This window comes from Scyliorhinus canicula, chromosome 19 (genome assembly GCF_902713615.1).
Source record: "Scyliorhinus canicula chromosome 19, sScyCan1.1, whole genome shotgun sequence".
Lineage (NCBI taxonomy): Eukaryota > Metazoa > Chordata > Chondrichthyes > Carcharhiniformes > Scyliorhinidae > Scyliorhinus > Scyliorhinus canicula.
In genome coordinates this window covers 35,443,791-35,461,031 of record NC_052164.1, presented here as the reverse complement: position 1 = coordinate 35,461,031, position 17,241 = coordinate 35,443,791, and the positions used below count along the sequence as shown (strand labels likewise).

At 40.3% G+C, this 17,241-nt stretch overlaps 1 protein-coding gene and 1 long non-coding RNA gene across 3 annotated transcripts in view; one reads left to right on the top strand and one right to left on the bottom strand.

The window, feature by feature from the left end:
• eftud2 (elongation factor Tu GTP binding domain containing 2) overlaps positions 1-17,241 on the bottom strand; it is a 144,046-nt gene that overhangs the window by 20,973 nt on the left and 105,832 nt on the right. For both annotated transcript variants that reach the window (XM_038779001.1, XM_038779000.1), the window contains exons 9-18: positions 16,848-16,930; positions 15,890-16,056; positions 12,795-12,919; positions 10,141-10,204; positions 7,717-7,807; positions 7,199-7,334; positions 6,264-6,391; positions 5,755-5,948; positions 2,993-3,104; positions 2,452-2,592 (exon numbers count right to left, since the gene is read on the bottom strand). In XM_038779001.1, coding sequence (XP_038634929.1) covers positions 2,452-2,592; positions 2,993-3,104; positions 5,755-5,948; positions 6,264-6,391; positions 7,199-7,334; positions 7,717-7,807; positions 10,141-10,204; positions 12,795-12,919; positions 15,890-16,056; positions 16,848-16,930 — 1,241 coding nt within the window. The remainder of the gene's footprint in view (positions 1-2,451; positions 2,593-2,992; positions 3,105-5,754; positions 5,949-6,263; positions 6,392-7,198; positions 7,335-7,716; positions 7,808-10,140; positions 10,205-12,794; positions 12,920-15,889; positions 16,057-16,847; positions 16,931-17,241) is intronic.
• On the top strand, positions 392-17,201 carry LOC119954113. The gene is made up of 2 exons (XR_005458167.1): positions 392-463; positions 16,832-17,201. It is a non-coding gene; the product is annotated as an uncharacterized LOC119954113 (long non-coding RNA).

Genomic DNA, 17,241 nt, shown 5'->3' with positions numbered 1-17,241 from the left:
TATCATCGATAAGGAGCTAAATTGCTCACTATTATTTAATTAACAGCAGTAATAGTTTTGTTGCCATGACCTTTAAGAGTCAATGGGTAGATTTTGTGTGTGTTCCATGTGTGGCAAAATTGTAAATATGCTTATAACTCATTAGATATACCACAATAATGAAATCCTTCCACCAGAGGTTCACACAGGAAATATATTACAGTAGTTCAGGGACTATAACAAGTTGCCTTTAGAAAATACTTAGTAATGGTAGAAAGTAATGGTAGAAACTTCCAAGTTCTCACTGATGAAGGTTCAAGTGGATTTAACTTTTATTTTTCTCTATCAGAAATTGCAATATTCAATATTTATTTCACATTTTTTTCATTTTCTCCATCAAGATGGCTCACCACCACCTTCTCAAGGACAATAAATTGCTGGCCCAGCCAGGTGATGACGACATGCCGTGAAAAATGTTTAAAAAGTAAATGTTTAATGCAGTCTGTACTTCTGTTGAAACGGGCAATGCACTTTATATAAATAAATATAAATTGGGGTGGGATTCTCTGGTCTCCCAGATGTGTTTCTTGGCAGCGTGCCATTCTCTTTTCCCGCCGCTTAGTCAATGGCGTTTCCCATTGAAGCCACCCCACGCTGCCAGGAAACCAGTGGGTAGGGGTGCACTGCCAGCAGGAGAATTCGGTCATTATATCCTTAACTTCAAAATGCTTCAGTTACTTGTAGATTGTTTTTTCTCAATTTAAAAATATGCTTGCTTCATACGCTTAGAAATTATTAATGTTGTCAGATGTCTTACAGTCTGCCCCTTATGTTTTGCTTTTCCAAGAGGTGAACTCCATTATATTTACATGAAGTACAGCACTTTCTTGTAAACACTGGCAAAAATGAATAAAGAGCACTTCTGTTTAAAGTGTGAAGAATTTGAGAAGTGATATGTGGCCCCAAAATTAAAAGGCGTCAATAGTAGCTCATTGGTAGCACTCCTGTGTCTACTTCGGAGTCTGAACACTGTGGATTCAAGACCCTTCCACAGTCTTGAACACAAAATCTAGACTAATACTCCCAGCACAGTAGCGCTGAGGGAGGACTGTATTGTCGGGGGTACTGCATTTTGAATGAGATCCTAACGGAGGTCCGGTGTGAACGATCAGGGTAATGCAAAAAAAAAAAACAACAGCAGTTGCGACGATTGGAGGATTTTAGGAATATTGGCGCCTAAATATTGGGATAAAAGTTAAAAGCCTGGGGGTATAGTGTATTGGCTGCGATGGTCATGTTTTTTTGTTTTTTAAAAAAGTATTTTGTTTAGCTTCTAGTAAATAGCAAATGAAATTGACCATATGATATAGGAGGAGAATTAGGCTAGGAGCAGAATTAGACTATTTGGCCCATGAACTCTGCTCCGCCATTCAATCATGGCTGATATGTTCTCATCCCCATTCTCCTGCGTTCTCCCCATAACCCCGATCCCTTTTATCATTCAAGAATTCGCCCTATTAATCAAGAACACCAGATTTGTGCTTGAGGTGCTGTTACCTACAGGGCTACTGACCAAGAGCGGGAAGGTGGGATTAGACAGAATAGTTATTTCTTGGAACATAATAACTAGGAGGAGGCATTCTCCGTAACCCTTCAACCCATTACTAATTAAAAAATCAGTATTACCCCGTCCTTAAAATTTACTCACTGTCTGAAGACAAGGAAAAGAGGCTGAAACAACCTAGTTAACGGAGCTATTTGAAGTCATTCAGCCAAAGTCTGAGAGGGTTCCAACCGGAGGCAAATCTATTTTATAAAGCAATAATTACTCCACGCCCTGCTAATTTTAAGATGGATTAAAAGCTATATGTTTAACTTCTTCTTGTTTAATGGGAAATTGTATAGTTGTGATGAGGGGTAATTGTAAGCTTTTCTTTTTGCATGTGAAGTTAAAAGTTTGATATTGCATTCATAAGGTTTTGTTTCACAAATACCAAAGCACAAGTTTTTCATGCAATCACTCCTGGAGGGAACTGTTCTTTCCACACAGTCTTAGAATAAACTAAAATATTGGGGTTTCGGTTGGGGTCTGGTCTGGAATCGTAATACAGGAAACCTCTCGCCTGTGTCTGGGCCAATATTTATCACTCAAACCAATGTCACAAAAACAGATCATCTAACCATTATCTCATTGCTGTCTATGGGACCTCACTGTGCATAAATTGCTGCCACATTCCATGAATTCAATCAGTGACGGCACTTGGAAAAATACTTCAATGGCTGTAGAGCGTTTTTGCTGTCCAGAGGTCATGAAAAGTTGAGTTAATATAGAAGATGAGAGTCCCGATCTTATTGAAGAGGGAGCAGACTTGAGGGACCAGAGGACCCATTTCTCATATCCGTACGATATACACGGAAGTTTTTTCTTCAAGAATGTACAACCTTTCTGAGCAATGCTATTTGCATTCATACCTTAGTAGTTAATGATGGGTAGCTTTTGTTGACTTTTCTTAAGCCGTCTAACATTTTTGGAAGCTCAGATGGGTTGACAGGTTCCACAGCTATTTTAATGACTGATGCTGTATTAAACTTGAGAGGCCTGAAGATCTGAGCCTGAAATTAGAAATCAAAATCAGTCAGGTATAAATTCCTATGTTCATGTATGAAACAGAGAAACTTGAAGGCAGCCAGATTTCTTCCAGAACATGCCATAAATACAATATATGTTGTTTTTAATCTTGTTCTGTGGTTCGTCTGTCAAATTTACAGTGAATGATTGAGGGAACCTCCATTTTGTTGTCTGCCAAGGCATTGCTTTTTTTCTCCGATATTTACCAGCGGCCATGAATTTTAAGCAATCACTTAACTGATCAATTGCAATGTAGGCACCAGTAAATCCCAACAGGTGTATTCCGTCATTTTTGTCTCAAGATCTAAAGTAAAACTACACAAAATTTATTATGTAACCACCTTCATTTCAAATGCTGTTTTTAATTACGCTAAAATGTTTTACCTCATCATTGCCTCTTGGCTCTGTGATGGTAGCGGTCTTTACGATGGGTTGGTCTACTCCTTCTATGAGAACCCAGTTACCAGCTGGAACTCTGTTAACCTCGATATGATATCTTAAAGAAAGGATAAATCACATAACATTTTTATATAGAAGAAATAGTGAAGAATTCAATAATGTTAACTTTTTTGTAATTATACAGATCCACGAGGAATCCGTTCTCGGATTATTAAAATGTGCATATTTTAATAAATATTGCAGAGGTTCAAGCAATACCTTATGCAATTGTGCTGCTAAATAGTAAGCGAATTACAGGCAGAGGTAATGTTTTACTCTGTTTGTTAGTCTGTAAACAGTACATCCCAAAAATTAATGGACAGCTTTCAATGAAATTTGGGCACAGATAGGGTAAGGCACAAGGAACGACCAATTTGATTTTGTTAGCTCCCATTCCTGATCCTGGAATTTCTTAAAGGATACATTAACATTGGGATATGCGAGCAAATTGACCTTTACTATTAGAACGATGCGGATTGTTTTAGAACGCAATGGATTTTCTCAGCTGCTGTGATGGAATTTGTCACAGCTGTTTAAAGTGTAGTTTTCAGAGCAGGTTGTTGGATGTGGATTGGCCAGGTGCCCATCTTCCAAGATTCTATAAACTCTGCAACAGTTCCTACGAATTGGAGGTCAGTTAATGTAACCCCCTATTTAAAAAGGAAGGTCGAGAGAAAACAGAGAATTATAGAACAGTAAGCCCAACGTCGGCAATAGGGAAAATGCTAGAGTCCATATAAAAGATATAATAGCAGAGCATTTGGAAAACAGTGGTAGGATCGGACAGAGTCAGCATGGATCTAGGAAAGGGAAATCATGCTTAATAAATCTATTGGAATTATTTGATGTGGTAACTAGTAGAGTTAATGAGGGGGAGCCAGTGGATGTGGTTTATTTGGACTTTCAGAAGGCTTTTCAAAGGTCCCACGTAAGAGATTAGTGTGTAAAATGAAAGCACATGAGATTGGGGGTGGAGCACTGAGATGGATAGAAAACTGGCTGGCAAACAGGAAACAAATTGAGGAATAAATGGGTCTTTTTCCAAATGGGAAGCAGTGACTAATGGAGCACCGCAGGGGTCAGTGATAGGACCCCAGCTAGTCACAATGTATATTAATGATTTAGATGAGGGAACTAAATATTTCCAAATTTGCAGATGACACAAAGCTGGGTGGGTGAGCCATGAGGAGGATGCAAAACTGCTTTAGTGTGATTTGGCAAGTTGAGTGAATGGACAAAAATGGGCATGGCAGATGCAACATAATGTTAGATTAGCTACTTGTAGCAAAAACAGGAAGGTGGATTATCTGAATGGCTACAGATTGAGAAATGAGAATGTGCAACGAGACCTGGGTGTCCATGTACACCAGTTGCTGAAAGTAAGCATGCAGGAGTAGGAGGCGGTGAAGGCAACAAATAGTGTATTGGCCTTCATAGCAAGAGGATTTGAGTACAAGCAGGGATGTCTTGCTGCAGTTATACAGAGTCTTGGTGAGACCACACCTGGAATATTGTGTGCCGTTTTGGTCTCCTTATTTGAGGGAGGATTTTCTTGCTATGGAGAGAGTGCAGCAAAGGTTTACCAGGCTTATTTCCAGGAATGGCAGGACTGATTTAGGAGGAGCAATTGACTCGGTTAGGTTTATATTCACTAGAGTTCGGAAAAATTGCGGCAGTGGAAGAGGGGGGGGGGGGGGGGAAAGAGGGGGTGGAGAAATCTCGTAAACCTATAAAATTCTATCAGGAACAGACACAAGTTCCCAATGGCAGTGGAGTCTAGAATCAGGGGTTACTGTCTGAGGATGGGTGGCAAACCATTTCGGACTGAAATGAGGAGAAATTTCTTCACTCAGAGTGGCAAGTCTGTGGAATTCTCTGCCACAGAAAGCAGTTGAGGCCAAAACATTATGGGCGGAATTCTCCGCTCCCCATGCGGCCTGGGAGAATCGCGGGAGGGCCTCCCGACATTTTTTACGCCCCCCCTGGCACCCCCGCGATTCTCCCCCCCTCTCGGAAAAATAAACGGCGAGCGGCGATTCTCCAAGCCCGATGGGCCGAGCGGCCGGCCCTTCACGCCCGTTTCACCACAGCAGCAACCACACCTGGTCGCTGCATTCGTGAAACGGGCAGCAGATGCCCATTTGGGGCATCTAGGGGCCCGATTTGGACAGGAGCACCGCGACTGTGCTCCAGAGGGGACAGGCCCGCAATCGGAGCCCACCGATCGTCGGGCCATCGTCCAAAAGGGACGCACTCTTCCCCCTCCGCCGTCCGGCAAGATCAAGCCGCCACGTCTTGCCGGGCGGCAGTGAAGACAGACGGCACAGCGCATGCGCGGATTTGTGCCGTCTGCGCGGTGATGTCATCCGCGCATGCGTGGATGACATCATGAAAAGTGCCGTTCATGCGTCATTTCTGCCGGCTGAGGTCATGGCGGGAACGACGGGGGCCTGCTCCTAGCCCCCCGGGTGGGGGTGAATTAGGTGCGGGGAGCGGGCCCCCGAGGACTTCGTGAACCACGGCCGAGCTCACGACGCGGGTGGGGGTGAATTAGGTGCGGGGAGCGGGCCCCGAGGTCTCCGCGATTGTTGGCCTTAGCGGAGAATACCACCCTATATGTTTTCAAGAAGGAGTTATATATAGCTCTTGGGGCTAAAGCGATCAAATTACTATCCAAATTTATTGGTAAAAATATTCTCAATAAGCACCTTGCAACTGAAATCCACAGCCTGCCGACGGTGCAGATTTGTGAATCTTCCTCATCCTCCAGTGTGTAGTTCTCGCCAAGTACTTTCACTGGCTGCCCGGCATGAATGGTTCCACTCAACACCCTACCAAATGCATGGAACTGTACACCATCCTCTGTACTGTACATCTTGGTGGTGTGGCACATCAGAGGGCCCTGTGTGATCATAAAATATGAGTTCTACGCATTTCACAAGAGTTACAAGTTAGAGAAATGTGAAGAATATGAAATACCTGCCAAGAAAACAAGTATTGTGAGTGTTTTTTTGTAAAGAGGCAGAGCAGACAAAACACCACCAATAAAATACTTCAATTCCTAACCTGTCAATAAATACTGGGTTGTCCCAGACATTTTCTGGAATTAGGCTATCAGCTGTAAAATTATCAAGATAAGTGGACCAAAGAAAAACAGGATTAATTACCAAGTAAAAGCTTTGAGAAACCAATAAAGTAAATATATTTTTTTACTTACATCAGGATCACATTCTAGCATAGTTTCGCCAAGATCCAAATCCAGGCCACCTGTATATGTATGTTCGATTTTACTCCTTGCACCAGATTGTGGGGATGGTATATGTTGCACACACATATCTACCAAGCCTGCAGAAAAGTTACATTGGTTATGGAGGGTCATTATACAAGGCTTCCTGAAGCTAAAGTTTCTTCTAAAACTACAGCAACACTATTTCCACACCAAAACAGACTGCTGTAAATCCACTGAACAGAATGATAGATTCTGATTCCTTGCACAAAGTCTCTTTTCAAACTACAGCAACACTATTTCCACACCAAAAACGGCAAATGTTATAAATCTACTGAACAGAATCTGTCTATTTGATTTTACAAATCAGGTTCTAATAATAAATAGGAGATGGATGAATGTAATTCAGTAAATCTTTCTCCAATTGTGACTAGCCAATGAGAGAAATTACACCTGAACCGCAGTGGTTATAAGTTTGTAAATATTAGGCACCAAAATATCCACATTTGGAAATGTTGGGAATATATTAACCAATCAATAATTCAGGTCTTCTGAGCTTATTTCCTATGGTGTAGGTTATGGGTGATCTAGAAGTTTCTGCATATTAAAATGCACCTATTTACCCTAGCATGTCTCTTTACGGCACCATCTGCTTGCTCTTCCAGAAATTGTGTAAATTTACAGTATACAAAATACAGTACTTGCAATTTTCTATTTACATATTATAAATATAATATTGCCCACAAACCGGGACACTTTTCCAAATTATAATTACTGGTTTCATCTATTTTATGCAGATTCTCCTTCCCCATTGTTCAACTCCCTTCTAAATGTAGTGCTCATGCAATTTTAATTTCACATCAGGAACAAATGTAAGAAATGACAGTTCTACCTGTTCAACTTTAAATAGCTGACCATTAAATTACCTGTGAAGTCTCCAAAGAATTTCTTGCAGACGAGTCGCAGCAAGGGCCTGATGTTGAGCTTTAATTCCTCTTTTGTTAAATGAATACCAAGCTCATCCAATGTGCGTGGCAGAGTAGTATCGACATCACCAACAACCTGTGCATTACATGTGACCAGCTTTAGTAAGTCTCCCAGCGGAATTGAAATTGACATCCCTGCTTTATAATGAAAACTCAAAATACATTTTTTTCTTCACTTACTCCCAGAGGTGGTATTCTTACTTCTATCCTCACCCCTACTAATCCCATGAGGCAATTTCCCGTCTAACAATTCTGAACATTACTCCAAAAGCTTTTTAAGTTTAGTTAGGTGAGTCAATTAAGGGTTGTGAATAGATCACGCGTCCACCTTTGGTTTTGTTTCAGACTTCCAACAGCTGTAGTATTTTACCATGGACTAAATTATTGCCATATAACCAAAGTAGCATCAACTGTTTCGCTTATGCAGTGTGTCAATAATACATTTTTGCTATATATACCTGAGAAAGAATCTTATAGACAGGCTCCAGGATGAACTCTACAAAACTTCTCTGAGAATTACTGGTTGGTGCCTTCTTAGTAAACTTCCGCCTGAAAGAATAATATATTTGTGTGCATTAGCTGGAAATCAATTTTGAAAAGTTATATTTAAACAAGAACTTAAGTGCAAATGAAATTTAACAAGCCAATTAATTTGCTAAGCATTTTAAAATATGCATTTTAGAAGTCTTGCCTTTCACCTTTTGTGCGAAGAGAGTTAGCAAGGACCAACTCTTCGATCAATGCCACTTAGCTAGTTACTGGAAGGTGTCCCAGGGTGAATCTCCTGAAGTGCATTAATAGTACAAGTTTGGCATTGATGGGAGCAATTTGTACTCTGTTGAGGCAACTTAATTTTGATGGTAGAGCCCAGCCTGTCACTGCACAGAAGTCACTGAGCTATCAGGTTGCGCTCAGCTTCTAGATTTAGGTTGCAATTACTCCATATGTGGAATGTAGTTGCAAAGTAAAGCTGCTTCACATTAAGGTTGTAGTTGTAATATAAATCCATCCTTAAGATTCCTTACCAGCAAGTCATTTTGCACTACTGGTGGTTTACTGAAATGCCTCAAGTGGTATTGCTTATGGAAGGTTGGATACTGCACAGAAGCGTTATGCCATATAGCCCACAATCCATTACTTTATAGGAAGCTGGTAAGCTATTTTAAGTTTTTCAGTACCATTTCAGCCGTCAATTATATCTACTATCAATTCTGAAGTTAATTAGGAGATTAACACTAGATGGGTGCAGCTATATCAACAAATAAGAAAGAAAATACGATGCACAGATAAAGCCGTCTGCTTAATCGGCCCGTCCACCACCTTGAACCTCCACCATCATTGTGTGCACGGTAAGCACTGTTGCTTCACAGCGCCAGGGACCCGGGTTCAATTCCCGGCTTGGGTCACTGTCCGTGCGGAGTCTGCACGTTTTCCCCCGTGTCTGCATGGGTTTCCTCCGGATGCTCCGGTTTCCTCCCACAAGACCTGTTCAGTGAATTAGACATTCTGAATTCTCCTTCAGTATACCCGAACAGGCGCCATAGTGTGGCTGACCAGGGGATTTTCACAGTAACTTAATTGAAGTGTTAATGTAAGTCTACTTGTGGCACTAATAAAGATTATTATTATGGTTCCTTGTGTACTAACAAGTGTCATGTGAGAGTACCGTTAAGAAATGGGTGTTTACTACTGTAGTAAATGTCAGAGTGGGTGGAGCTAGGCAGTCAGTCAGCTTTTTACTTTGTTTTTGAGCAGGCTGCAGGGTATGTTTTAGTTTCGTTTTCAGTGTTGGAGGCTGAAGCCAGGCCAAGCAGGTGTACTGCTGTTCTCTCTGCCATCAAGACTATCTCTTGATCATTTGGTGAATTCAGAATTATAAATGTTTTCAATAGTGACTTTAATCTGATGTGCTTCTGTTAAAAGGTGTTTCTTTTGTAAGTCTTCCGGATGTTAAAAGGACAGCGAAAGCATTACTTAGTGTTGTATTCTTTGGGGGGTTGTATTTGAATTGATGGTTGCCAAGATGTTCACTGTATGTCCCGTACTAGCCTCCCCGAACAGGCGCCGGAATGTGGCGACTAAGGGCTTTTCACAGTAACTTCATTTGAAGCCTACTTCTGACAATAAGCAATTTTCATTTAATTTCATGTTTCAAAAAGGTTAACTTGAGTTCATAGAATAAACATTGTTTTGCTTTAAAAAATACTTTTCCATTTCTGCTGTACCACACCTGTAGAGTGGGCCGTGTACTCCCCATACCACAATCTATTAAAAGGTGTGGGTCAGGTGAACTCCATGATACACTTTGGGGTTCTCTAAACCCTGGCCCATAACACAAGATCCAATGCAGCAACTCAGAAGGCTCTGACAGCAACACCACCCAAACCCATAACCTCTCCCACCTAGAAGAACAAGGGCAGCGGGTGCTCAGGAAGCTTAAGGTTGCACACATTCCACTGTGAACATATATTGTGAACATATATTGTCATTCATTCATTGCGTCTGGGTCAAAATCCTGGACCTTTTACTGATAGAATTGTGCAGGTACCTTCTCCAAATGGACTGCAAGGGTTCAAGGTTTACTTTTTCAAGGAAAGCTAGTGATGGGGAAAAATGCAGGAGGTGCAAGCTATACCATATCCTGAGAATGAAGAGGTTGTTTTTCTGAGTTTGGAGGCATGCTGTTGAAGCAGTAGAGAGAGTAGTTTGCTCTCTGTCCTATAATTGACCCCAGTTCCTGCAATGGGAAAAGCTTTGTCCCTCAGCACTAACATCTCTTACATTTTTGAGTATAAATTTATTTTTAAAAAAGGGCAAAATATATATAAACATATATTATGATACTACTAAATGTGAGCTAACTTGAATGAGCTAAAACTTACGTTTTTGGATTGAAGTAAATGTCACCCCATAGACGCTTTGCAAACTCCATATAGTTAATGTCCCCTGAAAAGAAAAATAATATTTTAAAATGTTTTTAAAACACCATGGTACATTTTGGGCAATATCCAAAGCAGTGACTGCAGCAATTCTCTATTGCTCATGCTTAATTAAGCACTTTTGAAATTTTCAGTTCATGCCTCACCATCTCTTGTTTTGGCCCGCATGACTTTTCATCTTTGTACATCATCAACATTTTCTCTCCACAATTATTCTCTGTAACATACAGCCCTCAAATGCATCTTAAGCTTAACTTTCTCATTGGATGCCTCCTGGCATTGATGGGGAAGAAATTAATCTATTGCAGCAGAGTAGGGTTAAGTAAACAGGATAGTAGGGGAGTAGCGTCAAGTCTAGGAAATTAGGGATAGAATCCCTATAGTAGAGGAGGCCGTTTGGCCCAACAAAGTCATCACTGACCCTCTGAAAGAGCACTCTAGCTAGGCATTCTCCCACTCTACCCTCGTAACCCTGTGAATTGATCATGGACAATCCACCTGACCGGCATATCTTTGGAATATGGGAGGAAACCGGAGCAAAGAGCAAACCCATGAGGACATGGGGAGAACACAAGTTCTGAGGACAATTGAAAGGTGTTATGGTAACTACAGCTTTTCTTCAATGAAGTGTCCATGGTGCAAATTTTATTTTTAGGACAGTGGGCGAGGAACTCTGTGGCAGTCACATGTAATTTATTTTTCCTCACATAAATAGTGATCAACTGTTTTTGAATTTGTTGGCAATAGCACTACAGAGATTGTCGTCTTGATAAGCCTCTGCATCCAGGTCTCATGACACTCCCGGTTCTGTTTTGTTTGTTGTTCTGGGATTTGAAAGACTACAGATAGCTCTGTGATTTGATTGATCAAAGGGAACCCATAACATTTGTTCTCTATATACAAAATCTTAAATGCAGAACATCTAATTTTTGCCTTCAAACATTTCTCAGTAAAGAGGATACGGGGGGCAGCCAATTTGTTTGGCTAGAGGCGCCCAAACCAACCACACAAAAGAGCAACATTCTTCTTGCAAACCTCTTGAATAATGCTCAAATCAGTGGAGCATATATTTAACAGCTGTGCACTATATAATGTCCAGGCAAAGGAGTCATTAAAATTCTCTGATTTTAGGAAGCCATAATTCAGACTCCCAAAGATAGTCAATTGAAGATCAGCTGGCACCTCTAAAAAGAGGGCTGGATTTAACAGCAATAAAAGTTGAGGATGATAATATTAATACTGCCTCAGGATTTTGTTTTGTCAGGGAAGGTAGTGGAAATAACTAAAGTAGATTAACAGATAAATGCAGCATACAAATGGACCATTTGGCCCAACTGATTCATACTGACATTTATGCTGCCCACAAGCCTCTTCCAATCCCCTGTTCAATGAATCCTGTCAGCATAACCCTCCATTCTTTCCTTGTGAGTTTAAATAGCTTTCTCTTAAATGTGTCTGTACCATTTACCTCAATCACTCTTTATGATCGCGAGTTCCACATTTTCTGGGTAAAGAGATTTCTCTTGAATTTCCCTATTGCATTTATTAGTGACCATCTTTTATTTCCAGCCCCTAGGTTTTGGCCTTCCCAACAACTGAAATCACCCATTCTACAAGTGTCCAATCAAATTATTTTATACAGACCGCTATAAAGTCACCACTCAGCCTTCTCTTTTCTGGAGAAAAGAACCATAGTCAGTTCAATCTTTCCTGACAAGTACACCTCTTAGTTCTGGCATCGTTATTGTAAATCTTTTTTGCCTATTTGCCAGTACTACTATATCCTTTAACGACACGGAGAACAGACTGTGCAAAGAACCCATCTCTATAAGCACACATGTGCTTTGGAATTTGCACATAATAGCCTGCATTTTCTTATATTCTTACCACTGTACAATAACACCAAACATGTGAAAGGTGAAGATTCTGAGCATTCACATCCTATCTCTACATCCCTTATTACATTTAATTCCTCAAAATTTCCTTCCCTTTTAAATATTTCAATTGCATCTATATCTATGGCCTCTTTGCATTCCATAACATTCCAAGATTAATTTTAATTCAAAAAAGATGTTTCCTATTAGAGAGAAGAATAATTTCCTTCTCAACTATTGTAATTTTAAATGTTTCAGCAAAAGAATTCTTAACCTCTTCATCGCTGGGGAAGATATTGCCCAACCTATCATCATAAGTGAAGCTCCTCGTCTCAGGTATTAACCCTGGTGAATAGCTCCTGGATACCTTCTAAGATCAGTATATTTTTCTCATGGTAATATTCCCAAAATGGAACACAATTTTCCAGATAAGTTCTGGTCAATGCTATGTATAACCACAGGAGGAGTTCTTCCACATTTTCATATTCTAGGTCACATCCGAAGAAGATCTGCATTTGTTTAGTCTTTTTGATTGCATGAGTGAGCTGGTTTCAAACAGCTTGTGTGCCAAATTTCACTGCAGAACACTTAACGTCTGCCAGTTCTTCTAACTTTCACTGAATGAACAAAATAGACCACCATGCATAGATCAGTATTACAAAGGAAGCAGGTTAAAAGTGCTATATGTTTTTCTGTCATCTTTAAATTATAACTAATACTCACCATATGTATCAGCATAAATCTTGGCAAAGGATCCCAAGGTGAAGCAAATACTGTACTGAGAACTGGCAAAGCAAACATTACCCAACAGAGGGGAAACAATCAGGTTTTCATCTGTTGAATAGACACTACAGAGAGAAAGAAAAAAATATATATAGCTGTATGATTTCCTATTCTGTTCAAGATTCTATAAAGGTAGACAAATGAGATTAGAGTTGGCAGCTTCAGCTGAAAGCAGATACATATAGCAGCAGCAGGCAAACTGACACCGCCTAAGTCATAATTTATTCGATTCGATGATCCTTTTGCACCATGTACCATACCCTTGTTCAAAAAAAAAGCATGAAACCTAATTCTGGCCTCTGAATGTGCTTCTCTTAAGTTAGTTATTAGGTTGTGCATTGATGAAACAAAGTCGCACTTCCTTTAATTTTCTTCTTCCGATAATGTTTTGCCTTTTGAACCAAGGTCAGAAACATAGCATGCAGTGAACTGCAGATGTCAAGTCATGGCCCACCAAATGAAAAATAGCTGTTTTTACTTTTAAAGTAAATTAATGTGCATTGTGGAAATTCAAATGCACACAAAATCTAGTTAGTGAAAGGGTGAAAAGGCAGAGGAGGACATCTCATTGGTTCTTGACAAAAAATCTCAACAGAGATGCTCACCTTGAATGTGGCAAAATATTTCAGCATCATTTGGCCAACAACACAAACGGGGAAGAGAATGGCGCAGTGGTATTGTCACTGGATGATAACCCAGAAACCCAGATTCAAATCCCACCATGGCAGATAGTTAAAAAAATGGAATTAAAAGTTTAACAGCAATTTTCAATTGTCCTAAAAACCCATCAGGTTCACTACTTAAATGTCCTTTAGGGAAGGAAATCTGGCCTATACGTGATTCCAGATCCACAGCAAACTACTCTTAAATGCAATTAGGATGGCTCAGTGAATGAATACAAAACAAAACACACACTCATAAAGCAGCTTTAATGTTATTACAACAATGTTCGGTTCCAAGGCGCTTGACATTGAGTCACAGGGCAGATCTTTTAAGAGTGTCTTAATGGATGATTTTTTAAATTAAGGTTCTGCTTAACTGGAAGCCAATGTCGGTCAGTGAGCACCGAAGGAATGGGTGAACATGACTTGGTGAACATTAAGGCATAGGCAGCAGAGATTTGGATGACCTCAACTTTACTGTAATCAGAATGTGGGAGGTTAACCAGGTGTGCGTTATAGTGGAGCGTAGAGGTAAAAAAGACATGGATGGAAGTTTCAGCAACAGTCGAGTTGAGGCAGGTCAGGGGCAGGCAATATCACAAGAGATGGAAATAGCAAATCTTAGTGACAGCGGAATATGCAATGGAAGCTTATCTCAAGACCAAATACATCATCAGACACAGTCAAAAGTCACGGCACCAGGGACCTGGTTTTGATTCTGGCTTGGGGTCTTTCGGTGTGGAGTCTGCGTGTTTTCTCTGTGTCTGTGTGGATTTTTGCCAGGTCCTTGAGTTTACTCCTGCAGTCCAAAGACATGATTAGGTGGATTGGCCATGCTAGATTGCCCATACTAGATAGTTGTTCAATGCATGGGGTTACGGGGATAGGGCAGGGTGTGGGCCTAGGTAGGATGCTGTTTTGGAGGCTTGGTGCAGATAGATGGGCCGAATGGCCTCCTTCTGCACTGTAAGGATTCTATTTTAATGCAAATGTGTTTCTTGGATGTCACTGAGTGACATTACCTGTTTTGGTACTTTGGCTGGGACAGAGGGATTGAAACGTCGAGTTTCACGACGAATGGAAAGTCACAAGCTTAAAATTTTTTTTTGGGGAAAAGGAGATTTTAGATGGGGCAGTGTTTGCATGGAAGGAGGGTCAAAAAAGTTTCTTGAGGAGCGGAGTGATGATTGCAGATTTGAAGGACAAGACTAGCCCAGAGAGTGGCAAGATAGGATAGAAAGATAGGACAGGGGCAGCCTTACAGGCATTTGGTCAGATAGACTAGTGGAAGGGACGGACGTGGAGCTGATCTGATGGTATCAATCTTTGTGAAGAAGAAGTCCATAGACTCCTCACATGGTTTAGAGGTGAAGGTGGAATAGACAGGGAGAGAGAATTAAGAAGATAGATTGCAGTTGTAGAAGCCAGGAGTTACCGTTGCATTTCAAGATGGTTCTGGGGCAGTGAGCAGTTTTCACAGACAAGGGCAGGACCCAATTGTACTTTATGTGATTCAGGCAGGTTCAGTGGTGAATGACTGAACTAATCCATCATATCCATTCGTCTGCATCCCTTAGATTTAAGGGAGTAGAGATTAGATGCATATTGAGGGCCAGGGTGAGATAGAGAATGATGGTTTGTGGAGAATGAGGGCTTGAAGTTGGAGTTAAGGGTGTGATTGAGCAGACTGGCAGCTGCAGAAATGTCAGGGTGAATGGAAGGTCAAAGGTTAGGCAGCTGTAATTTTGAAAATGTAATTGTAAATGCATTGGGGCAGAATTTATTTTCCCATTGGCCAACACAGAAGGAAGTAGCATTTAGAGGGGACAGGAGATGAATATGGGAGAATAGTGATGAAAGGAAGTAATCAGAGTTAGCCTTATCCATGATTGAGATTATGGGAATGGTGAGGCCATGCAAGACAGCACGGTCAAGGGGTCTTAATGTCTGTGGAGGTGTCCATGGCTGATTATCTTGTCCTGCCACTGAAGAAATAATGTGTACTGAAGCAGAACTCTTTAAAAAAAAAATTGAAATAATTCAGGAGAACCCAAATATGGAAATATTTGTGTAAAGCAAAATAACAGTTCCTTTTATTTTGACTTTTTAAAAAAAATATAGGTAAGATAAACTGGAGTTGCAATCTCAGCATGTAGATTTCTTTTGAGGCAGTTTATAGCACAAGTTCAGATGTTTTTAAATTCGCACATGCACTAATAGATCACATCTGATCCAAAGTTTGAGAAAAAAGTAATTAGGTTAAAACTGCAAAGACCTTCAATGGATAACAAAAATACTCCCTGCAGTGACGTAGAAAGAACATCACTATTTTATTATTTTAAATGCATTTTCAAAACATAAATAACAGCATACCTAAGCAACCCATTGACTTCATCCACAATGTGACGTAGCTTGTAATATGCATCAGTTGGAGGCAGTTTTAGTTCCAAAATGAGTCTGTCTATTTTATTAATACAAACGGTAACAGCTAGCTTCTCCTGTACCGCATGTTTAATCAATCTCTCTGTGTTCAGCATCACCTGCAGTTCCCAAAACAAAAACATATTATACACCAAAACATTTTTTAAGAAGTCAGATATATTGTAGCGAAAACCTTGTAACAAAGCTTTTGAAAAGTTTCTTCCACATAAACTCGAAGTATTTGTCTCAACAATCAAGCGTGAAAAATAAATCTTCATCTACATGACCCTTACCTTTCCCCTACAATGGATCTCAAGAGGTTTCTATATTGTACAAGCTGAAAATTTCCATTCTTCACATCAGATTATGTGATGTTTTCAATGTCCTTACATAGTGCCTTTCACGTCGTCTTCTTACTGCCAAATTTTAAGACTTCTCTTATTCTTTTTTTTTTTTAATTTAGAGTACCCAATTAATTTTTTTCTAATTAAGGGGCAATTTAGCGTGGCCAATTCACCCAGCCTGCACGTCTTTTGGGTTGTGGGGGCGAAACCCACGCAAACACGGGGAGAATGTGCAAACTCCACACAGACAGTGACCCAGAGCCAGGATTGAACCTGGGACCTCGGCGCTAACCCACTGCGCCACTGTGCTGCCCACAAGACTTCTCTTATTCAAGCCGCCTAATAAATGGGCCAAATCTGCTTGAATCCATTTTACACAAATGCTGATGTCCAAAAGAAGATTTCCACTCCATGCGAGATAGATTTGAATAATATTTTTAAACATCCACTGCCAGAATTTGACTCATGCATTTTGATACCCAGAACCTGGAAATCATCTTAGAGCAAATATACTCTGAAAATAATTGTTTTTATTTTTGGTCTACTACAGATCTGAACTAACTCACCCCCTCTGCTGCATCGATGAAAAGTACCATGCCATCAGAGATCCGGAAACCGGCTGTGACCTCATCAGAGAAGTTTACATGTCCTGAAAAGAAGGAAACAAAAATATCAAACCCTCAGATGTGAGATCATCAACTTGAAACTTTAACTCTGAGGTTTTCTCCACAGATGCTACCCGATGTACTGGGTATTTAGTGCATTTTCTGTTGTTAATAATTGGGCTGATAATCTGTCAGAATGAAGACAGTCTTGAACCCAAATCATAAAAAAACTCTCAAAAGCTATTACTGTATCATTGTAACTAGTTTCATTTTAATTAGTTACACCAGTTCCAATTAAACAGCTATTGGAGATAACACAAGGCAGTGAAGAGTTTCATTCTGAAGGTCAAGACAT